This window comes from Mesoplodon densirostris, chromosome X (assembly GCF_025265405.1).
Source record: "Mesoplodon densirostris isolate mMesDen1 chromosome X, mMesDen1 primary haplotype, whole genome shotgun sequence".
Lineage (NCBI taxonomy): Eukaryota > Metazoa > Chordata > Mammalia > Artiodactyla > Ziphiidae > Mesoplodon > Mesoplodon densirostris.
In genome coordinates, this window is record NC_082681.1 from 108,600,606 (window position 1) to 108,619,545 (window position 18,940).

The following is an 18,940-nucleotide window of genomic DNA, read 5'->3' on the forward strand; positions in this document are numbered from 1 at the left end:
ACAAGCCACTGCTATGAGAAGCCCGCGCACCGCAATGAAGAGTAGCCCCTGCTCGCCACAACTAGAGAAAGCCCGCACACAACAAGGAAGACCCAACACAGCCTTAAATAAATAAATAAATAAATAAATAAATAAATAAATTTAGGGGAAAAAAAACTGAGGAAAGTGCTCATGTTCAACACTGTCAAATGCTGTAATGGAATTGAAGAGGGTGCCGTTGGGGGAGAAGCACTGGGTGTGATGTTTTAGAGGCCGACTTGGAAGCTTTGAGAAGGCTGTTTCCATAGAGGGTGGGAAACAAAAACGATTGCGTAGGTTAAAGGTTGAAGACGGCAAATTGGAAGCAGGAAAGTGTAGTAATCTATTCAAAAGTTCCGTGATGAAAGCAAGGAGGAGGTGGAATAATAGACTGGAGAGTGATAGTACTAGACAGATGTGTTTTAGATTGGGAGAGATTTAAGCACTTTTTCAAAAAAACGAATTCTATTTTTGGCTGTGTCGGGTCTTCGTTGCTGCACGAGGGCTTTCTCTAGTTGCAGCGAGTGGGGGCTACTCTTTGTGCGGTGCACGAGCTTCTCATCATGGTGGCTTGTTGAGGAGCACTGGCTCTAGGCACATGGGCTTCAGTAGTTGCGGCGTGTGGGCTCAGTAGTTGTGGCTCGCGGGCTCTAGAGCGCAGGCTCAGTAGTTGCAGCACACGGGCTTAGTTGCTCCGTGGCATATGGAATCTTCCCGGACCGGGGCTCGAACCCATGTCCCCTGCATTGGCAGGTGGATTCTTAACCACTGTGCCACCAGGGAAGCCCTGAGCAAGGGTTTTGGTGTACTCTGCATTAGTATACTATGTGGTAGGAATCTATAGTAAACTATGTATACTGTACTATGTGCTATATGTAATATGTGGTATAAATGTATAGTCCTTGCTATTGTGGAAAAACGTGCACATACAAAATTGACATGAACATTCATGATGCATCTTCAATAACAAGTTTTTGTTCCATTAATATTTAACTAATACAGTTCCATTTTTAATAAGCAGTTATTATTAGTATTGATTCCTGCTTAATCCTTTTCAATGCCTTTAAGTCTCAGTGTGTCTCCTCCCTTTATTAAGAAATAATCTTTCACATTCGAGTTTTTTGTCAGAGAGCAAGTTGGCATAGAGCATAGACCATGACATAGCTGGAACGTTTTAACATGATTTGATTTTATAAAACACGATGCAGTAAGGATCAAACAGTTCTTTGTTTTAAAACATTCGCTGCTGGAAATCTGTTATTTATGCAGAAGCTTGCTGGTCAGTAGGGCTCTGTCCCCAATGCCAAGTTTTTAAGCACTTTCTACAGCTTATTGTAAATAATGCAGAGGGGCAATGGGACCCTTTAAACCCAATTCGAGAAACAAGCTTTCTGAAAAACATGGTCTCCCACAGTCAAGCATTGCAGCAACTTTCCTATTTAGAAAAATGCCAATGATGTTCTGAGTTTTGATAGCTAGTTCTTACATTCGTAAAGGTGAGGGAAAAGAAAATATTCTTGACTCACAATCCACAAAATTAATGTGCATATGATCATATCAGTGTATGAATTGTGAATGTTTAACGATTAAATGTGATTCAAAAATAAAAGATGACAGTAACCAGGGATCAGTTCTTAGACCACATTCATTTCCCTGATGATCCCATCTAGTATCTTGATATCAAATACCATCTGTAGGTTGATTGCCTGCCAAATGTTTCCCCCGGCTCGGAACTTTCTGCTCAACTCCAAACTTAGACGCACAATTCAAGTACTCACTCCTAGTCAATTCAAATTGAGTATGTTCGAAACTGAACCGACTGAGCCCCCATTCTGCTTCATCAGCAGCCCTTCCTATCACAATAAGTAGCAACTCCACACTTTAACTTGCTGTAGCTAAATACTTAGTCTCCCTTTTTCTCACACCTTATATTATTGGTCAGAAAATTATGCCAGGTCACCATGACCAATCTGTATCCAGAATCTGGCCCCAACGTCATCTCCGGTCTGGATTATTGAAATAGTCTTTTCAGCTGGTCTGCTAACTTTGGCCCTTCCCTTACCTACATCCACTTTATCTGCCATATGGTCCTCTTAAAATGTAAGTCAGATCATATCACGCTGCTGCTGAAAATCCTCCAATGGCTTGCCACCCACTCGGAATAAAATGTAGCCCCTCTGTGTTCTGAGCCCATACACAGTCACCTTCCTCTCTCCCTTCATTCCTTCTGTGGCCTTGTCTTCCACAATTCTTGCCTTCTCTCATTCCACTGAAACCATCCTGGCCTCCATGCCTTTGCCTCTAAGCACATGTCCCCCACATAGTCACATGACTACCTCTCTTTCGCATCTTTAAGTCTTTTTCTCAAATGATACTCACTCAGTGATATTTTCCCTGACCTTCCTAAATTAAATCCACAGTGTCCCCTTTCTTCTTCTTGCATTATTTTTCTCCATAGCACTTACCAGCTTCAAATTTACTTATTTAATTTGTTTAGTATGCCTCCCCTATTAGGATTAGTTCCACAAAGATGTGGGTTTTTGTATGTTTTGTGTATGGCTGTATGATCGTTGCCTAGAACAGTGCCTGGCTCTTGGTAGTTGCTCAATAAATATTTGTTGAAGAATCACTAATATGTGGTAGAGCCAGAATTTCATATGCTTTCACAGCCCTTTTCTACAAAATAAATAAAGGTGTGATGTATTGAATGTATCCAATATTTTTTTCTAATTGTTTCTATACCTGGCAAGTCTGCAATTATAACAACTTTATGACAAATCATAAAGTTTTCAATATTATTAGTTCAGTTGTCCCTAGAAAGGCTAGACAAAGAGGTTTACCAATTCATTGTGAATACCTTACATACTTATTAAAAAGTAGAATAATAATGGATGTAACATTACTATTTCCATGTTTAAGGATATATTACCTATAATGAATAGATAATAAAAGAGATTTAATTTTCTGAGTTCCTTATTTCTTCCCCAAACAAGGATATACATGTGTGTGTATAGTTTCTAGGTTATGATTGAAGCATTTCATTATAATTAAGCATTTTTTATTCTAGTTACAAAAATATCCATGTCTACCTTTTTTGGGTAATCTTTTGAAAAAAAATTCCTTTTCTGAGAGGCAGTAAAATACATTTTGGCTTGATCAGATAATTCCTGTAAAAGAAAAACACATTGAATATTAAATCTGTTGATTTTACACATGAAGTTTTTTTTAAATACCATATTTGTGACTTAGAATTCAAACTGTTGTCTCATGAACCTTGGTATGAATTTGGTTATGCATTTGTATACATTGTTCATGCTGTATTTTGGGTGATATGTGCTGCCTCCTGAGAAGGTTCAGTTTCATTAAGAAGGTCTATATTAATATAGTCAGCACTTTTATATTTCATTAAACCCATGTTTCACTGGTCCTTAAATAGTGATACTTGGATAAAGAAAGTTAAGGAAATGAGTCAGTCATAAGAAGTCGTGTGTGTGATGAATAGAAAGGGAGTTCTTTTAATCTTTTCTATGTGTTTTATTTCTAATGATGTAAAGATAATGTTACAGACATCATTGCAGTAACCCTTATATATATCAATACATTATACATTTTAAAGATTTGTTTCTTCTACATCATTTCATATTTTATGTAACATTATCTGAACCATGCACTGGATTCCTTTATTATTTTAGCCTATATTTGCTTTGTAGACATTTGCAGTGCTAAAGAAAAATTGATATTTGTCCTGTGGAAAAATGTGTGCTTATGTATTTGTCATAAAACTATTAGATTCCACAAGAACCCAAGGCAAACTCAATTAGCCATCAGGTGTAATTGTGCTTTAGTGCAAATAGTTTTCCTTCCCTAGAGGACAGTCAGGGAGGCTGGTGGCATCAAATGCACAGGCAAGCCTAAAACCAAACAAGGAGCTTTTTAGTTTTGTCTACCCGGCAGGCATACTCTTTTCTACCCAAGTAACTATTGAGTCATAAGTCTTCTTTTGGAAAGCTGATTTTCAATTTCTTTCCTTCACACTGAAAAACGGTCAATATATCGGCAATGAGTGTTATGTACTGCTCACTGGCAAGTGATATCTCTAAAGGTGGCCTATTATATGCTAAAAACAAAAGGCTTTGAGTCCTGTAGGATGCCAAAACCTCCAGTCAATTTAGTCAGTATTTCAGACAATACAGTTGGAAAAAATCAGTCAAGGCAAATTGCCATTGTATACATTTGTGGATCCCATTTTGGTTAATTTTTCTAGCATTTCTAAATGTTTTGCTGTATATGCTGCTGACAAGGAGCAAATTTAATTTAATTATTTTGAATTTCGGCAGCCTTTCCTTCCTTAGCCTTAACTTTCTTGTTGAGGTGCTAATGAGCTGTGAAAAGGCCAAATGGAAGAGAAATAAGAGCTCCAGATAATCCATACTCTGATAAACTGCTCCCATGATAATTGACAGTTTGTGGTGCTTCTGGGACAGTGGGAGAAATAAGCAATGTTGGCCAAGTATGTGGAGCAACTTGTGCTAATAACATTGTAAAAGAAGTTTACAAGGCAATCACGATTCTTTTAAACAAATATCATGTGTGTACCTTCAGGCCTAGGTACAATTTGATTATCCAAAAAGCTTTGTAGGTCAAATTGAGCTGCATCCCAGGATTTCTAAATCAGGAGATTCTAAACATACTTGTGATTATTTCTCTTCTGGCTTAAATGAATTTCCTTTTCCTGATTTATAGTTTCCCCAGAACAAAGACATACTTGACCTTCCTTTTCTGCTCATTTTGCATGATTTTTAATTCATCTTCATGTTAAAGTTTTTAATTGCTGCCATATTTTAAAACTCAAGGTTTAATTCATTGTTTTAATTTGTGTATGTGGCAATAATTCCGTTTCCTTCCTAGTGTGATATGAAATAAGGCCAATATATTAAAAAAATACCTTTTTATAGACTAAGTAGTGATTTTGTAGAAAATTTCCAAGGGTTATACAAATCAAGAAAATGATAACTGACTCTACGCAAGAGTATTTTTAAAATAAAATGAAACTTTGTTTTTAAATATAGTATTGATTATCTCAGTATGTGAACGAAGAAAGCATTTTTATTCCTTTTGTTTCTTCTCTTCCTATTTTCAAAAGTAGACCAAACAATTTGAAATATGCCAATAGGCATGTTTTAGGTTTTGATATATGTTCCAAGTATGATTATATATCCCAGTGATAGTGTTACATATTTTGTAGTATCCATAATTTTATGTGGTGATTTAAAAATTCAAGTATACCAGTAAATTTTAGGGCATTGTACTAATGAAGCCCATTGTAAATATTTAAAAATCTTTATATGAGCAAGTTATCTATTGAGAATACAGAAATTGTACACCAAAGCCAATCATCTTATAAACATGTAAAATTCTTCACAGAAGGGTCTAGGGGAGAGAGAGACTGGATGAATCAAAGAATTCTATCATTGGTTCTTGGGGTGTGTGAAAGACTTATAATCATTACATTCAAAGTATGGCACATTCTTACATTTTTGATTTTTAAATGCAGTTTTACCAATCTAGCTATCTCTGGGAAATGCTTCTTCCCCTTAAGTTATGAAAAATATGTCTGGCAACATAGTTAAAATTGTAGGCTTCTGTGAGACAGATACTGAGTTCACCTCCCATCTCTTCTCTTTACTAACTGTGACCTTGGGCAAGTTTCTAACCCCTATGCATCTGGTCTCCTTCCTGTAAAATGTAGACAGTAGGCACTCCTTTTGTTGTAAGGTTAAATTAGGTAGTTTAATGATGTGCTTGCAGCACACCTTACAAATAGTAAACACTCAATGAATTATGCTTGTGTTTATAAATTCTACAGGAGTTTAGAGGATGAAAACATTACAGATTAGAGCATAGTCTACAAAGTGGAGAGCACCTAACCACAAGATACACAAGATGATCCACTGGGGTTTCAGAAGAACATAGTATGATGTCTCTTCATATGCATACTTTATTTGAAATTAAGAAAGAAAGAAACTTTACTAATTTTTAATATACAGGTTTTCAGATGATTTTGTATAACATATGGTCCTTGATGTCCTCGGTCAGACATCTTTAATCAGCTGAATTGGTATTGGGCCTTATATATTGGCATCTTTGGTGTTCTGGGTGCATTGTAATGCATGTGAACAGTTAAATGCATTTACAGGTTGTATTATCTTAAGTAGTAAAATACTTATAATATTTTTCAATAAAATTGGAGTGTCCCAGAGAATACTTTTTACTGCACAGAAATGTTCTAGTTATCACATGGTAAAGTATTTGAAAAAAATGTAGTATATATTTTCTTTTTCAAAAAAATAAGTGTTCCAGATATGCTGAACATTTCTGTGTTGGCAAATGGCTGTGCTCACTGTGTCATTTCTCAGACATTTCCAAAAGCAGTAAAAAGACTTGATCTCTCCTTTCAAGGCAAATTTCTGTATTAACCGACAATGATTAAGAAAGGAACTGCATTATAGGAAATCTGTGCTATGGAGAGTGCATTTCAAAAATGGATATTTGACAGTATTCTCATCATAAGTGTGTCAGTTATGAAATCTTTTACATCTACACACAGAAACTTGAAAATTTTTAAGTTCATTTAAAATATAAATGAAATGTTTTCGTGAGGTTTTGAATCCATATTATAAATATGAAAATGTTTTCATTTGATATTCCAAGAAATCCTGATTTAGATAATAGAAGATTAATTTTTTTAGCTAAAACTTTTGTAATACCTGGTAGATTGGGTGCATAGTGAATAGGGCAGCTAAGTTGAATCAGTCCTCAAAATTGCTATGGAACAATGTGATTAAAAAAGTGGAATATGAAAAAAAAATGGTCATGAAGAACCTAGGGGCAAGATGGGAATAAAGACGCAGACCTACTAGAGAATGGACTTGAGGATACGGGGAAGGGGAAGGGGAAGCTGTGACAAAGTGAGAGAGTGGCATGGACATATATACACTACCAAATGTAAAATAGATAGCTAGTGGGAAGCAGCCGCATAGCACAGGGACATCAGCTCGGTGCTTTGTGACCACCTAGAGGGGTGGGATAGGGAGGGTGGGAGAGAGACGCAAGAGGGAAGAGATATGGGGATATATGTATATGTACAGCTGATTCACTTTGTTATAAAGCAGAAACTAACGCACCATTGTAAAGCAATTATACTCTAAAAAAGATGTAAATTAAAAAAAAAGAATAGAAAAAAGTGGAATATGCAGTCACAAATGTTATTTTGATAAAGATGAACACTTTACAAAATTGAAGAGCATTATTGTAAGGTTCAGGAAGAGTCATACAGGAGATGAGATTTGAGCTGGAACTTAAAGGCAAATATGATTTAAATATGTTTGGGAAAGTATTTTTGTTGTTGTTGTTTTAATATGTTGGTAGCAGAGAAATATACAAGTAGGAAGGTGAAAGATGAAAATTGATTATTTGTAGGTTTCCAAAGCTGTGAGAGAGAGAATAGAGGAAAACATCTGAGACCACTACATGTTAGGGTATGAATTTTGGACTGTATTCTAAGAGTAAAATCACTGAAGTTTATTGCATGTAAGAGTAAGATACCCGTTATAAATGTGGCAACTATGCTCAAGTTGGATTGAAGCAAGCAAAAGATAGAGAAGAGGGAATCAATTTGGGGAGCATGTCATTAACCTCACTTTTGTGTTGTTTTAGCACAGTTTCTCAAAATGTCACTCCTGACATTTGGGGCCTGATCATTTTTTTGTGGAGGGGGAGTGGGTGGTGGTAGTACTTATGCTGCTGTTGAGCTGTGCAGTGTAGAATGTTTAGCAGCATTCCTGGCGTCTACCTACTAGATGTCCTAGATGTCAGTAGCACCCTCTACCCCCAGCAGTGACGATCAAAACTGCCTCCAGATATTGTCAAATGTCCCCAAGAGGGCAAAACAGCTCCTGCTTGAGAACCAGTGGTTTAGGGTGATGTCACTAGGAATGAAAAAGAAGAGGTGAATGTGAAATAAATTGTAAAGTATGTTGTTTGCTGGACAGCTTTCAACCAAATTGTTGAAGATAAAAGAGCAAGTCATTTCAATAATAATAAAAGGGTCTTTTTTTAAACTAATACACACATATGTCTTTATGACATGTATTTTCTACGTCAGACCCACTTGGGACTCTGTTTTGCATTCCTACTCATGTTTTCCATCACCTCATTTTATAGTATATACATATATACCCTTAAATTCTTTTATAGTATCTTCCCTAAATCAGGAGTGATTCCTCCTAGCTTGTAGCCCACCCTGACTTTTGAGTCTTTTACTTTAAGATGTGAAAAGAAATATTAGTACAACAAGAGATAAAAAACTTGTCAAAAGGTTTCACAACTTTTATTTCTTTCAAATACAGTGAACCTTTATACGCTCTTCTCAGTTCTCTAAACCTTAATATTAAGAGATTTAATTGTTAAGGAGACCCTGAAGTATATACCTTGAAGCATGCACACTCTTGTTAGGAGCCAATGATAAAACTGAAGAACTGCCTGTTGCCTTCAACTGACTAATCTACCTGCACCAACAGGGCAGAGGACTGCTCTGGTCTTTTATTACTTGGCTTGAGGCAGAGGGCAGAATTTGTGGCTGTTAATGAAATCTATCCAGAGTCTTCCCAGGGCTTAATATCATTTGCATTTCCCTTATAAATGTCAAAAGACCTTAAACAAAGGCTCTCTTTCCTTGAAGAGAATAGGTAAGGATGCGTGTTTTAGAATCCAAGCAACCTGGTTTTAAATACCAGATCAGCCAGTTACCTTTGTGACCTTTGGCATGTTATTTAATTTTTCTGTTCCCGTTTCCTCATCCTACTATTTTCTGTCGTCTTGAACTGTTGTGGTGAAAAATGATATAATGCACGTTAAGTGCTTAGCAAATTGGCTGACACAAAGTGCCCAATAAATAATGGCAGCTGTTGTTATTGCTATTAGAGATATAGTTGTTGTTGTTGTGATGGTTGTTTTAATATTGCCATACAGCAGGCCATAATTTTTCCTAAATCCTCATTAGGGCTTAACTTTGAACTGAATTTCAGGCACAAGCAATATTAAAAATTACCTATTTAATGGTATCATTAGAGTGAATGTCATGTACAGTGTTGCATGATGGATTAACTTCTCATAAATCACTTCTGTAATCATTTTTCATACTTTGAATAATACCCTGGTTTACATGTTATATCTCAGAGGAAACACAGCAGAAATGTGGCAAGAATGTTTCCAGATATAAATCCTGGTTCCTCCGAACTGTTCTTCTGTTATTTAGTAAAAGAACCACTTGGTTATCCCTCCATGATCCTTTAGCTTTCAAATAATCTTTCACTGAAGGATAAAAAAGATTATAGAATACACCCAAAAATTCACCATCCATGCATTGTCTTAGACTGTGTAAAAAAGAAGTGTGACACATTTAAAGGATCTAAGTGACAAAACTTTCAAAAGGTCTTGAAGCATTTATACATCCAAGAACAGTAAAACTGTTTTTATCCAGGTTAAAACTCATATCACATTTTAAGGTTAAATTTGGGGAAGTTGCCAAAATAGATCAGTTTCAACAGAAATATAAAAGTACTCAGCGATAGATTGTGCCCTCTGGAAACGTCCCAGCTATTTTTCTAAGAGCTTTGTGGTTTGCTGGATTGCTGGTTTCACTACCTATGTGTTGCCATTTGATGACTTATCTCAGTTTGAATTGCCAAAGTCATGCTTCTAAAAATACACACAGCTCATTCAACTGTGTTTCCTCATAAAACTCATTTACCATTTCAGCGAACATTGATCCCCAAGTACAGGCATTGCAAAGCATTTCTTGGAAACTGGAATGTGCTTAGCATTTTATATGCATCATTACATATAATCTTTTCAACAGTCTTATGGAGATATATTATTATTTTCTTTGTTTTACAGATGGGGAAACTGAGACACAGAGAGGTTGAATAACTTATCCCAGGTCAACTAGATAGTAAACTGGTTTTTAAAAAATATTGATGTATGGAGTCGTGTCAAGCCTATCACTCTCTGTTTTATTATGACAATTTCTATTACTAGAGATGAGTTTCCAGACATTTGTCCTGGACATTGCAGGACTAACACATATACTTATTTGTCTTCCCCCATTACTTTACTCTTCTGCTGTCTACTCCTTCACCTTTATGCATTAGCAACATCTTCAAGGAACACAGGTGACAATATCTAGTAATTCTTCGTGCAAAAGGGTCGTAATTAAGCCTTTGAAGTGTGTGGGTAATGTTGAATAAATTTTAGTGTTCTTAATTTTGAAAACAACCAGAATTGTTTCATCCATCCATTGTTATGCCTCTCATATGAATCATTATTTGCCCAATGTACTGCAAACATAAACTACTTTTATAAAGACAGAAATTAAAATAAGATCAAAGCATAGGAAAAAAAATTATTTCCAGTTGATCCTAGCATCTCCATTCATGAAATGATTGGTGTCTCTTTCTTATGCATAGATCTTTTTCTATAAGAAGCAAAGATCAAGTTTCCTAGAAAATTTTCTTTGCCATAATATGTATGAACTAGCCACAAGCTAAAGTGAAATATGTAATACTATGACAATGAATACATATTTTGGAAAGCTAAAACCAAAAGCATAAGCCTATGTGTCCTTGTTTGTTTCCAAATTCTCTTTCAAAGATGGACAAAAAAATAAATAAATAAAAAGAATATGTGTTTTTCCAAGGGTTTTGTTGCAAATGTGCAAATGTGGAATTCAAGCAAATTTCTTCTTTCATGGGTTTATCTGAAATTCTAGAACCATTTCCAGTTTTGTTCCATGAGCTATAAATTTTTTTATCTTGATCCAGAACATATATACATATACATTTATACATAGACACACATATATATATATATATCTGAAACAAAAATTCACTAAAGAATCTAGTCCTTAATATAAATTACACAGACTGGTATTTTTATTCTATTTAATTTTAAATAGAATATTCCTGGTCATGACCCACTAAAATGATTTCATGAATCACTGATGGATCATGACTTACAAATTTGAAAAACAGTGGTCTAGACAGAGAAAAAATTACTCAGAGTCTAGCTGACAATTTTGACCATAATCGTGTATATATGTAGAGCTGATTTATAGATATAAATAATGATTAATTGAGTTATTTATGTAATTTTACATAGCTTATTCATGTTTGAATTTATCTTTAATATAGCTGTCTTTGCAAAGTTTTTGTTTTATGAACATCCTCAGACAAAACTTTTAGATTAAGAATTTATGAGTTCTAGACAGCATGTCCTTGAGTATAAAGATTTGCCTTCTAAAATTTTCTCCAAAAATTCAAGCCTCTGTAAATATCAGTAAATCATGAGCTGTTTACTTTTTTAATCCAGATTGTACAGTAGTAAAATATAGTATTGTGTTACTTGAGTAATAGTGTTGTTTACAATTTATCATTTGCAAAAGATTATTTGAACTCAAGATTGTTAATATTTTCTAGAACTTTTAAATAGGAACTAGATTGAGGTTCAGGTTCAGAAAGGTTTGATTTAATTGATGCTTGCTCTTAGAAGTTTCCTGGGTCATTTTTTCTATAGGAATTATCTGGCCCTTGAAATCTGGACAGTGACTTAAGAAGGTAACCTTGGAGCAGGTTGTGTTTCAAAATGGTTCTTATGTGTAGAAGAATTGAATAATAATTAATAGCTATCTCCTACTGTATTGGGTTCTTGCACAAGATCGGTATTCTGCCAAACACTTTATATACTCTCCTTTAATTCTTATGGCAGTCTTAGGAAAGTATTATTGTTCTCATTTTACATAGGAGGAAGCTAAGGCTAATGATGGGGCTAAGTAACTTTACCATGGTGACAGGATTCAAACACTGATTGTTTGCCTCCAAAGCCCCTGGGTTTTATAACCACTTTTTATTGTACATAATAAATGTCCCATCTCTTCTCACCCATAACCCAGGGAAGGCAAAATATCCAGGAGTGGACTGTACTTTTTTTTCCACCTACCTACAGGGCTGGCTAGCAGTTTGTACAGCCCAGTGAAAAATAAAATACGGAGCCCCTTGTTCAAAAATTCAGGAAGGAAAGTGCTGTTAAAATTACTAAAATATAAAGCTGTTTACTTTATTCTATGGTCTTTCTCTCAACTTGCCATCGTGTTTTTTATTTGCTATTTGACATCATACTGAATAAAGAAAATTAAAATTTTAGAGTACTAGCATGAGTTTTACTGCTGATTGTTAAATTGTGCAATTGCAGTTGTAAATGCAAATATAAGATCATTTAACTCAAGTAGAATCACCAGCATTGCACAATTTGTATTTCAGAGCTTGTGCATGCCTATGTATTTCATTCTTAACATGGAAACATTGTACAACTAAGCTGTTTTTATTTCACTTCTTGATAGGTGTAAGTTCTACCCATGCCCTGTGCCTTCAGCTTACTGATGAGTTAAGGACGGAGTGAAAGGAAAGGAACCATCTTGTCCTATCTTTCCCTTTCTTTCTCTGTCGTCAGTTTCAGCATAAATGGTTGGCTAATACAGGAAAGAAATACGAGTAAGAAAGGATATGATAGGGTTCTTTGATTGTTCATGTTTTCTTAGGATTGCCTTCTTTCTGCATTGGAAGCAAATTCCTGTTCAAACAGAAAGCGTGACTTCCTGGGGCCGTCAGTGCCCCTCTCATTCAGTCATAGTTACCTTCCGTTCACTTTGAGTCTGCTCAACTCCCACACGTCATGGGTCCACCAGAATTCTAGGCTCATGGGACATCAGAAACACTATATGAAAATGGGGCAAACACACCTATTGCACTTATCTCCTCTGCTCACATGCATACTTCATCAACCCATTGGACTTCACTTACAAAACCCAAGTTCAAAGATAAAATTATTAAGAATTTTAAGACAGCAATGTCAAAAAGGAGATAAAACAAGCAAGGGGTCGTTCTGAGTCTTGGGCACCGTAAAACTGCTCAGGTTGCCCAACCATGAAGTTGGTTCTGTCTACACACATCTCCCAGGCTACATTTTTGTGACTTTTTTCCTCTTAATGATGACTTTTATACTTATTATTTATAGTAGTTAGGGGTAGAGAGAAGGGATACACCATGAAACTTGTTCTAACACCTCAGACCTTCAGAACTTGCCTTGACCTTGGGAAGGGCCGATGCGACTAGCCCTCTTGGGGCATTTATGCTCTGTTTGAGATACTGGAGTTGGGTGATTTTGACTTAACAGGGTGACACTATTTCTGCCAGTTCTCTAGAAATAGATTAAGAGTGCATCATTTGATGAAAATATTACACCAAAGACTGCCACTACGCTTTTTCATCCTAAAGGACTTAATAGAGAAATTTATCATATTAAAGTTTCAAAATAGGAGCATTTATCAGAAGAGCACAATTAAGGTGGTGCTAGCAGCTCAGTGGGATAAGGCCCAGAATTGCTGGGGACTGGAAATTCAAGGCAGGCATGGCAGGGAAGAACCATCAAAAGGATGAATTTTTCTCTAGGCAAGGTCATGAACCCTGCCCCCCACCCCCACCCCAAGTAGCTTCTGGTTGTTCTACAATGCTGTTTGTTTCCTTTGCAAAATCCTGTTTGTTAGGGCCCAGTGCTTACTTGCTCTCTTTATAGGGTGTTCAGAAGATTTCTCTCCAAATATTTCTCCAATATTTTTGCTCTGACTACTTCAACTTTTTGCCTGTGTTCCTTACCTCAGCAGGAAACCCTCTTGAGTGTGGGCCTTCTCAGGATTTCTAAAGCCCAGCAACCTGCCATGAGTGCAGTTGGCCTAAAGAAAACTTTATGCAGATTTTCTTATTTGTTCAAATTTTTGCTGTTGATAATTGCCTTCAGGTTAAAGCAGCAGGCACATAGCTTATCCCAAGAGCTCTCTCCCATCACTTGGTAGTACTGGTCCCATAGCTCCTGAATCTCTGCAAATACACAGCCAGGTTTAGAGGTCAATATTCCATCCTAGAAGCTACCGTCACCTCTACAGGTGATTCTCTTGAGGTCTCCATTACTTGGCTTGAGGTGGTGGAAGGTATGGATGTGCATCGCACTCCAGGGGAATCCTTTCTCACCAGATTTCTCCAGTCTCCTTGTTTCCTCTTACACACCTTTGAGCTAGGCTGTGGATTAAGGGTGGTGGGACAGTTTTGTGGTCCCTTTTTAGCAATTCCTTCATAGGTGGCCTGGATCTTCTCTTTAGAATTATGAACACTTTGTCACCATCGTTCTCAGCTTTAGGATCCAAGGAGAAATTACAAGACAACTGTTGGGAATCTCAGTTAACATCCTGCTAAATAAATCTGGTAGCAAATACTTCATATTTTGCTTTGCCTAAGATAATGTCTTGTTATTTAAACCATGACCTTCTGGAAATAAAGGCTTAACTCACAGAAGTCGTTATACTGTCAGAAATTTCAGATGTGTGAATGAGGTTATTTCTTTTTAAATTTTACCTTTCCCCCACTTATTTTCATACTGGTAACTTGTCTGTGAACTTTCAGAAATATTTTATTAGGGGATCTTGGGAAGAGATGTTTCCTTTAATGTTATTGCAAAAGTTATGTAAATATAATACCAATAATGTATATGTAAAGGATTGAAAATATGAACTAAAAAAATTTACCTATGGATGAAAATCCATGGCATTTAAAATACAACATGAAGAGATGATGTACTAATTCACTCTTTATAGTAATCTAGAAGAGCTTTAATAAAATACTAATTCGAAGTGGATTCCAGCTGCCATTTGAGAATTTGTGTGTATATTTGTGAGGATGTTAAAATGCAGGCTCGTTATTGTATGTTTCTGCTGTTCGTGTGTCTGATAATGCAAGTGGACATTTCTAGCATTCTAAATATTTCATTCGATTTATCATTTAATGTGCTGGAACAGTCTGCCAAGATACTAATTGTATAACACCCAATTTGTTTTATTGTTCAGCGTTTGGAAGCTCCTGAAGACAAGTCATTGGGCAGTTCATTGATGGAGACTGAAGTAAACCTGGACAGTTACCAGACAGCTTTAGAAGAAGTACTCTCATGGCTTCTTTCAGCTGAGGACACATTGCAAGGACAAGGAGAGATTTCTAATGATGTAGAAGAAGTGAAAGAACAATTTCATACTCATGAGGTAAAGCAAAACATTGATTAATGGGGATTTCCCTGGTGGTCCAGTGACTAAGACTCCCGGGTTCAATCCCTAGTCAGGGAACTAGATCCCACATGCTGCAACTGAGAGATCGCATGCCACAACTAAGAGATCACATGCTGCAACTAAAGATCCTGCATGCCGCAACTGAAAAAGATCCTGCGAGCCACAGCTAAGACTTGGTGCAGCCAAATAAATAAATAAATATTTAAAAAAATATTTAAAAAAACATTAATGAAACAAGGCATATGACTTATGATGTCTCTCTGTTTTCCTCATTTACTCTATAAGATCCTTGTATTTTGATAATTTAGTGTTTATTTAGGAAACAAGATAAACTTTCATGTGTTTGGCATTCCAGTAGCCAGCTTTGGAAGTTGTCCTTTGGAGAATAACACTTGAAGATGCTGAGATTAGATTCTGCCAAAGACTCAGATAGGAATATGAAAGGCCAACTTCCTTCTCTTGGGTCAAGGTCAATGCTGAGATAGAACTTACACTCCAGAGTACCTGTGGGGTATCAGGCTGAACTACCCTCAGTGGGAGACTTTTCCTGAGGTGACACACTTACTTGGCTTCCTCCCCTCCCCAGTCCTGTTTCCTGCTTCTTTGGCTTCCCTGTAGATCTCCCCTGAGATCTCCTCCTTAATAAATCACTAGCACATAAGTCCTGATCTCAGGGTCTGCTTCTGCAGAAGGTGACCTAAGCTAGTAATTTTCCTTAATTCTTATTAAAAACAGTATTAAGTTTTCTTAAAAATTAAAATACTTTTACTGGGAATAAAGTTTAAATGTGCTACAAATTTAAAATTGCAAAAAAAAAGAAAAAAAAGATTCAAAACCATAATGTTTTCCCTACAGTGTCAACTCTTATCAGCTTCTTTCTTTGTCAGGGGTACATGATGGATTTGACATCCCATCAGGGACGAGTTGGCAATGTTCTCCAATTGGGAAGTCAGCTGATTGGGACAGGGAAATTATCAGAAGATGAAGAAACTGAAGTTCAAGAACAAATGAATCTCCTAAATTCAAGATGGGAATGCCTCAGGGTAGCTAGCATGGAAAAACAAAGCAAGTAAGTCTGTTTTTAATTTCTAATAGTAGCAAGTTTTAGAATCTTACTATTATTTTGATGCAGTTTCTTGTTTAAGTTAGGATTCTCAGTTCTTTCCTAAAGTATGCAGCTCTTCTTCAGGGGGCATTTTGGTTAGATTTTCGTGTCTGTTATATTTTGGTTTTCACTTTTGTAATCGAAGTGGAGATATTGGAGAGAAGAACCACTATCTACAGAACTATACTTTAAAGTTCCTAAAGTTGTTGTCATAGTTAATATTTTCTAAGTTTTCTCCAAAAATTAAAATGTGAATTTAGAAGACGTGAAGTTTACACAGGAAATCATGCACATAAAATCACATATTAGGTACAGTTGACAAGAAACTTCTCTTCTGAAGGAAAAGCTCTTAAAATATTAGTTTTTCATATGTTTATGGAAATCCTCTTGAAAAAAGTTTCTCCTCTAATTGGAAATCCTTCTTCAAGTACTTGCATGATTGTGAATTATCTTAAAAATATATATTGACTTAATCAAAAAAGAATTTTTGAGACATTCTGAAAATGGCATATTTCTTATAAAGGTAACAAGTAGACCTCATCATTTTGAATGTTTTGCTTTGATTTATATTGTTAGGTGTGTGTATTCATGTAGAGCCTATTGAGACAAGATAGATTTATTTTTAAATGAAAAGAAATGAAGTGCCAACTGTGGATTTGAATACATTAAGCTAAAGAAATTGTCCAAGCGCCTTAAGTTTACTTAGCTATTATTTATGAGGATTAAAACCTTTAAAATAGGACCAAAGAAACTCGTTAGATATGCTGGGAGGATTGTTATTCCAGTACTAAATTATAGTGTGACAATAGGCAGGGGAAAAACACATTTTTTCTTCTTTTCTAGATCTTTATTGGAGTATAATTGCTTTACAATGGTGTGTTAGTTTCTGCTTTGTAACAAAGTGAATCAGTTATACATATACATATGTTCCCACAACTCTTCCTTCTTGTGTCTCCCTCCCTCCCACCCTCCCTATCCCACCCCTCTAGGTGGTCACAAAGCACCGAGCTGATCTCCCTGTGCTATGTGTCTGCTTCCCACTAGCTATCTATTTTACGTTTGGTAGTGTATATATGTCCATGCCACTCTCTCACTTTGTCACAGCTTACCCTTCCCCCTCCCCATATCCTCAAGTCCATTCTCTAGTAGGTCTGTGTCTTTATTCCCCTCTTACCCCTAGGTTCTTCATGACATTTTTTTTCTTAGATTTCATATATATATGTGTTAGCATACGGTATTTGTCTTTATCTTTCTGACTTACTTCATTCTATGACAAATTCTAGGTCCATCCACCTCACTACAAATAACTCAATTTCGTTTCTTTTTATGGCTGAGTAATATTCCATTGTATATATGTGCCACATCTTCTTTATCCATTCATCCGATGATGGACACTTAGGTTGCTTCCATCTCCTGGCTATTGTAAATAGAGCTGCAGTGAACATTTTGGTACATGACTCTTTTTGAATTATGGTTTGCTCAGGGTATATGCCCAGTAGTGGGATTGCTGGGTCATATGGTAGTTCTATTTGTAGTTTTTTAAGGAACCTCCATACTGTTCTCCATAGTGACTGTACCAATTCACATTCCCACCAGCAGTGCAAGAGTGTTCCCTTTTCGGGCTTCCCTGTTGGCGCAGTTGTTAAGAGTCCGCCTGCCGATGCAGGGGACACGGGTTCGTGCCCCGGTGTGGGAAGATCCCACATGCCGCAGAGCGGCTGGGCCCGTGAGCCATGGCCACTGAGCCTGTGCGTCCGGAGCCTATGCTCCGCAACGGGAGAGGCCACAACAGTGAGAGGCCCGTGTACCAAAAAAAAAAAAAAAGAGTGTTCCCTTTTCTCCACAACCTCTCCAGCATTTATTGTTTCTAGATTTTTTGATGATGGCCATTCTGACCGGTGTGAGATGATATCTCACTGTAGTTTTGATTTGCATTTCTCTAATGATTAATGATGTTGAGCATTCTTTCATTTGTTTGTTGGCAATCTGTATATCTTCGTTGGAGCAATGTCTATTTAGGTCTTCTGCCCATTTTTTGATTCGGTTGTTTGTTTTTTTGTTATTGAGCTGTGTGAGCTGTTTATAAATTTTGGAGATTAATCCTTTGTCAGTTGCTTCATTTGCAAATGTTTTCTCCCATTCTGAAGGTTTTCTTTTGTTCTTGTTTATGGTTTCCTTTGCTGTGCAAAAGCTTTTAAGTTTCATTAGGTCCCATTTGTTTATTTTTGTTTTTATTTCCATTTCTCTAGGAGATGGGTCAAAAAGGATCTTGCTGTGATTTATGTCATAGTGTTCTGCCTATGTTTTCCTCTAAGAGTTTGATAGTTTCTGGCCTTACATTTAGGTCTTTAATCCATTTTGAGCTTATTTTTGTGTATGGTGTTAGGGAGTGTTCTAATCTCATACTTTTACATGTACCTGTCCAGTTTTCCCAGGACCGCTTATTGAAGAGGCTGTCCTTTCTCCACTGTACATTCCTGCCTCCTTTATCAAAGATAAGGTGAACATATGTGCATGGGTTTATCTCTGGGCTTTCTATCCTGTTCCATTCATCTATATTTCTGTTTTTGTGCCAGTACCATAGTGTCTTGATTACT

The 18,940-nt window shown here is 36.4% G+C and overlaps 1 protein-coding gene across 1 annotated transcript in view; it reads left to right on the plus strand.

Annotated features, from left to right (window-relative positions):
* The window catches only part of DMD (dystrophin), a 1,698,782-nt gene that overhangs the window by 173,394 nt on the left and 1,506,448 nt on the right, over nucleotides 1–18,940 (plus strand). The window contains exons 5-6 of the mRNA XM_060087208.1: nucleotides 15,026–15,214; nucleotides 16,126–16,307. Of these exons, the coding sequence (XP_059943191.1) occupies nucleotides 15,026–15,214; nucleotides 16,126–16,307 (371 nt within the window). The remainder of the gene's footprint in view (nucleotides 1–15,025; nucleotides 15,215–16,125; nucleotides 16,308–18,940) is intronic.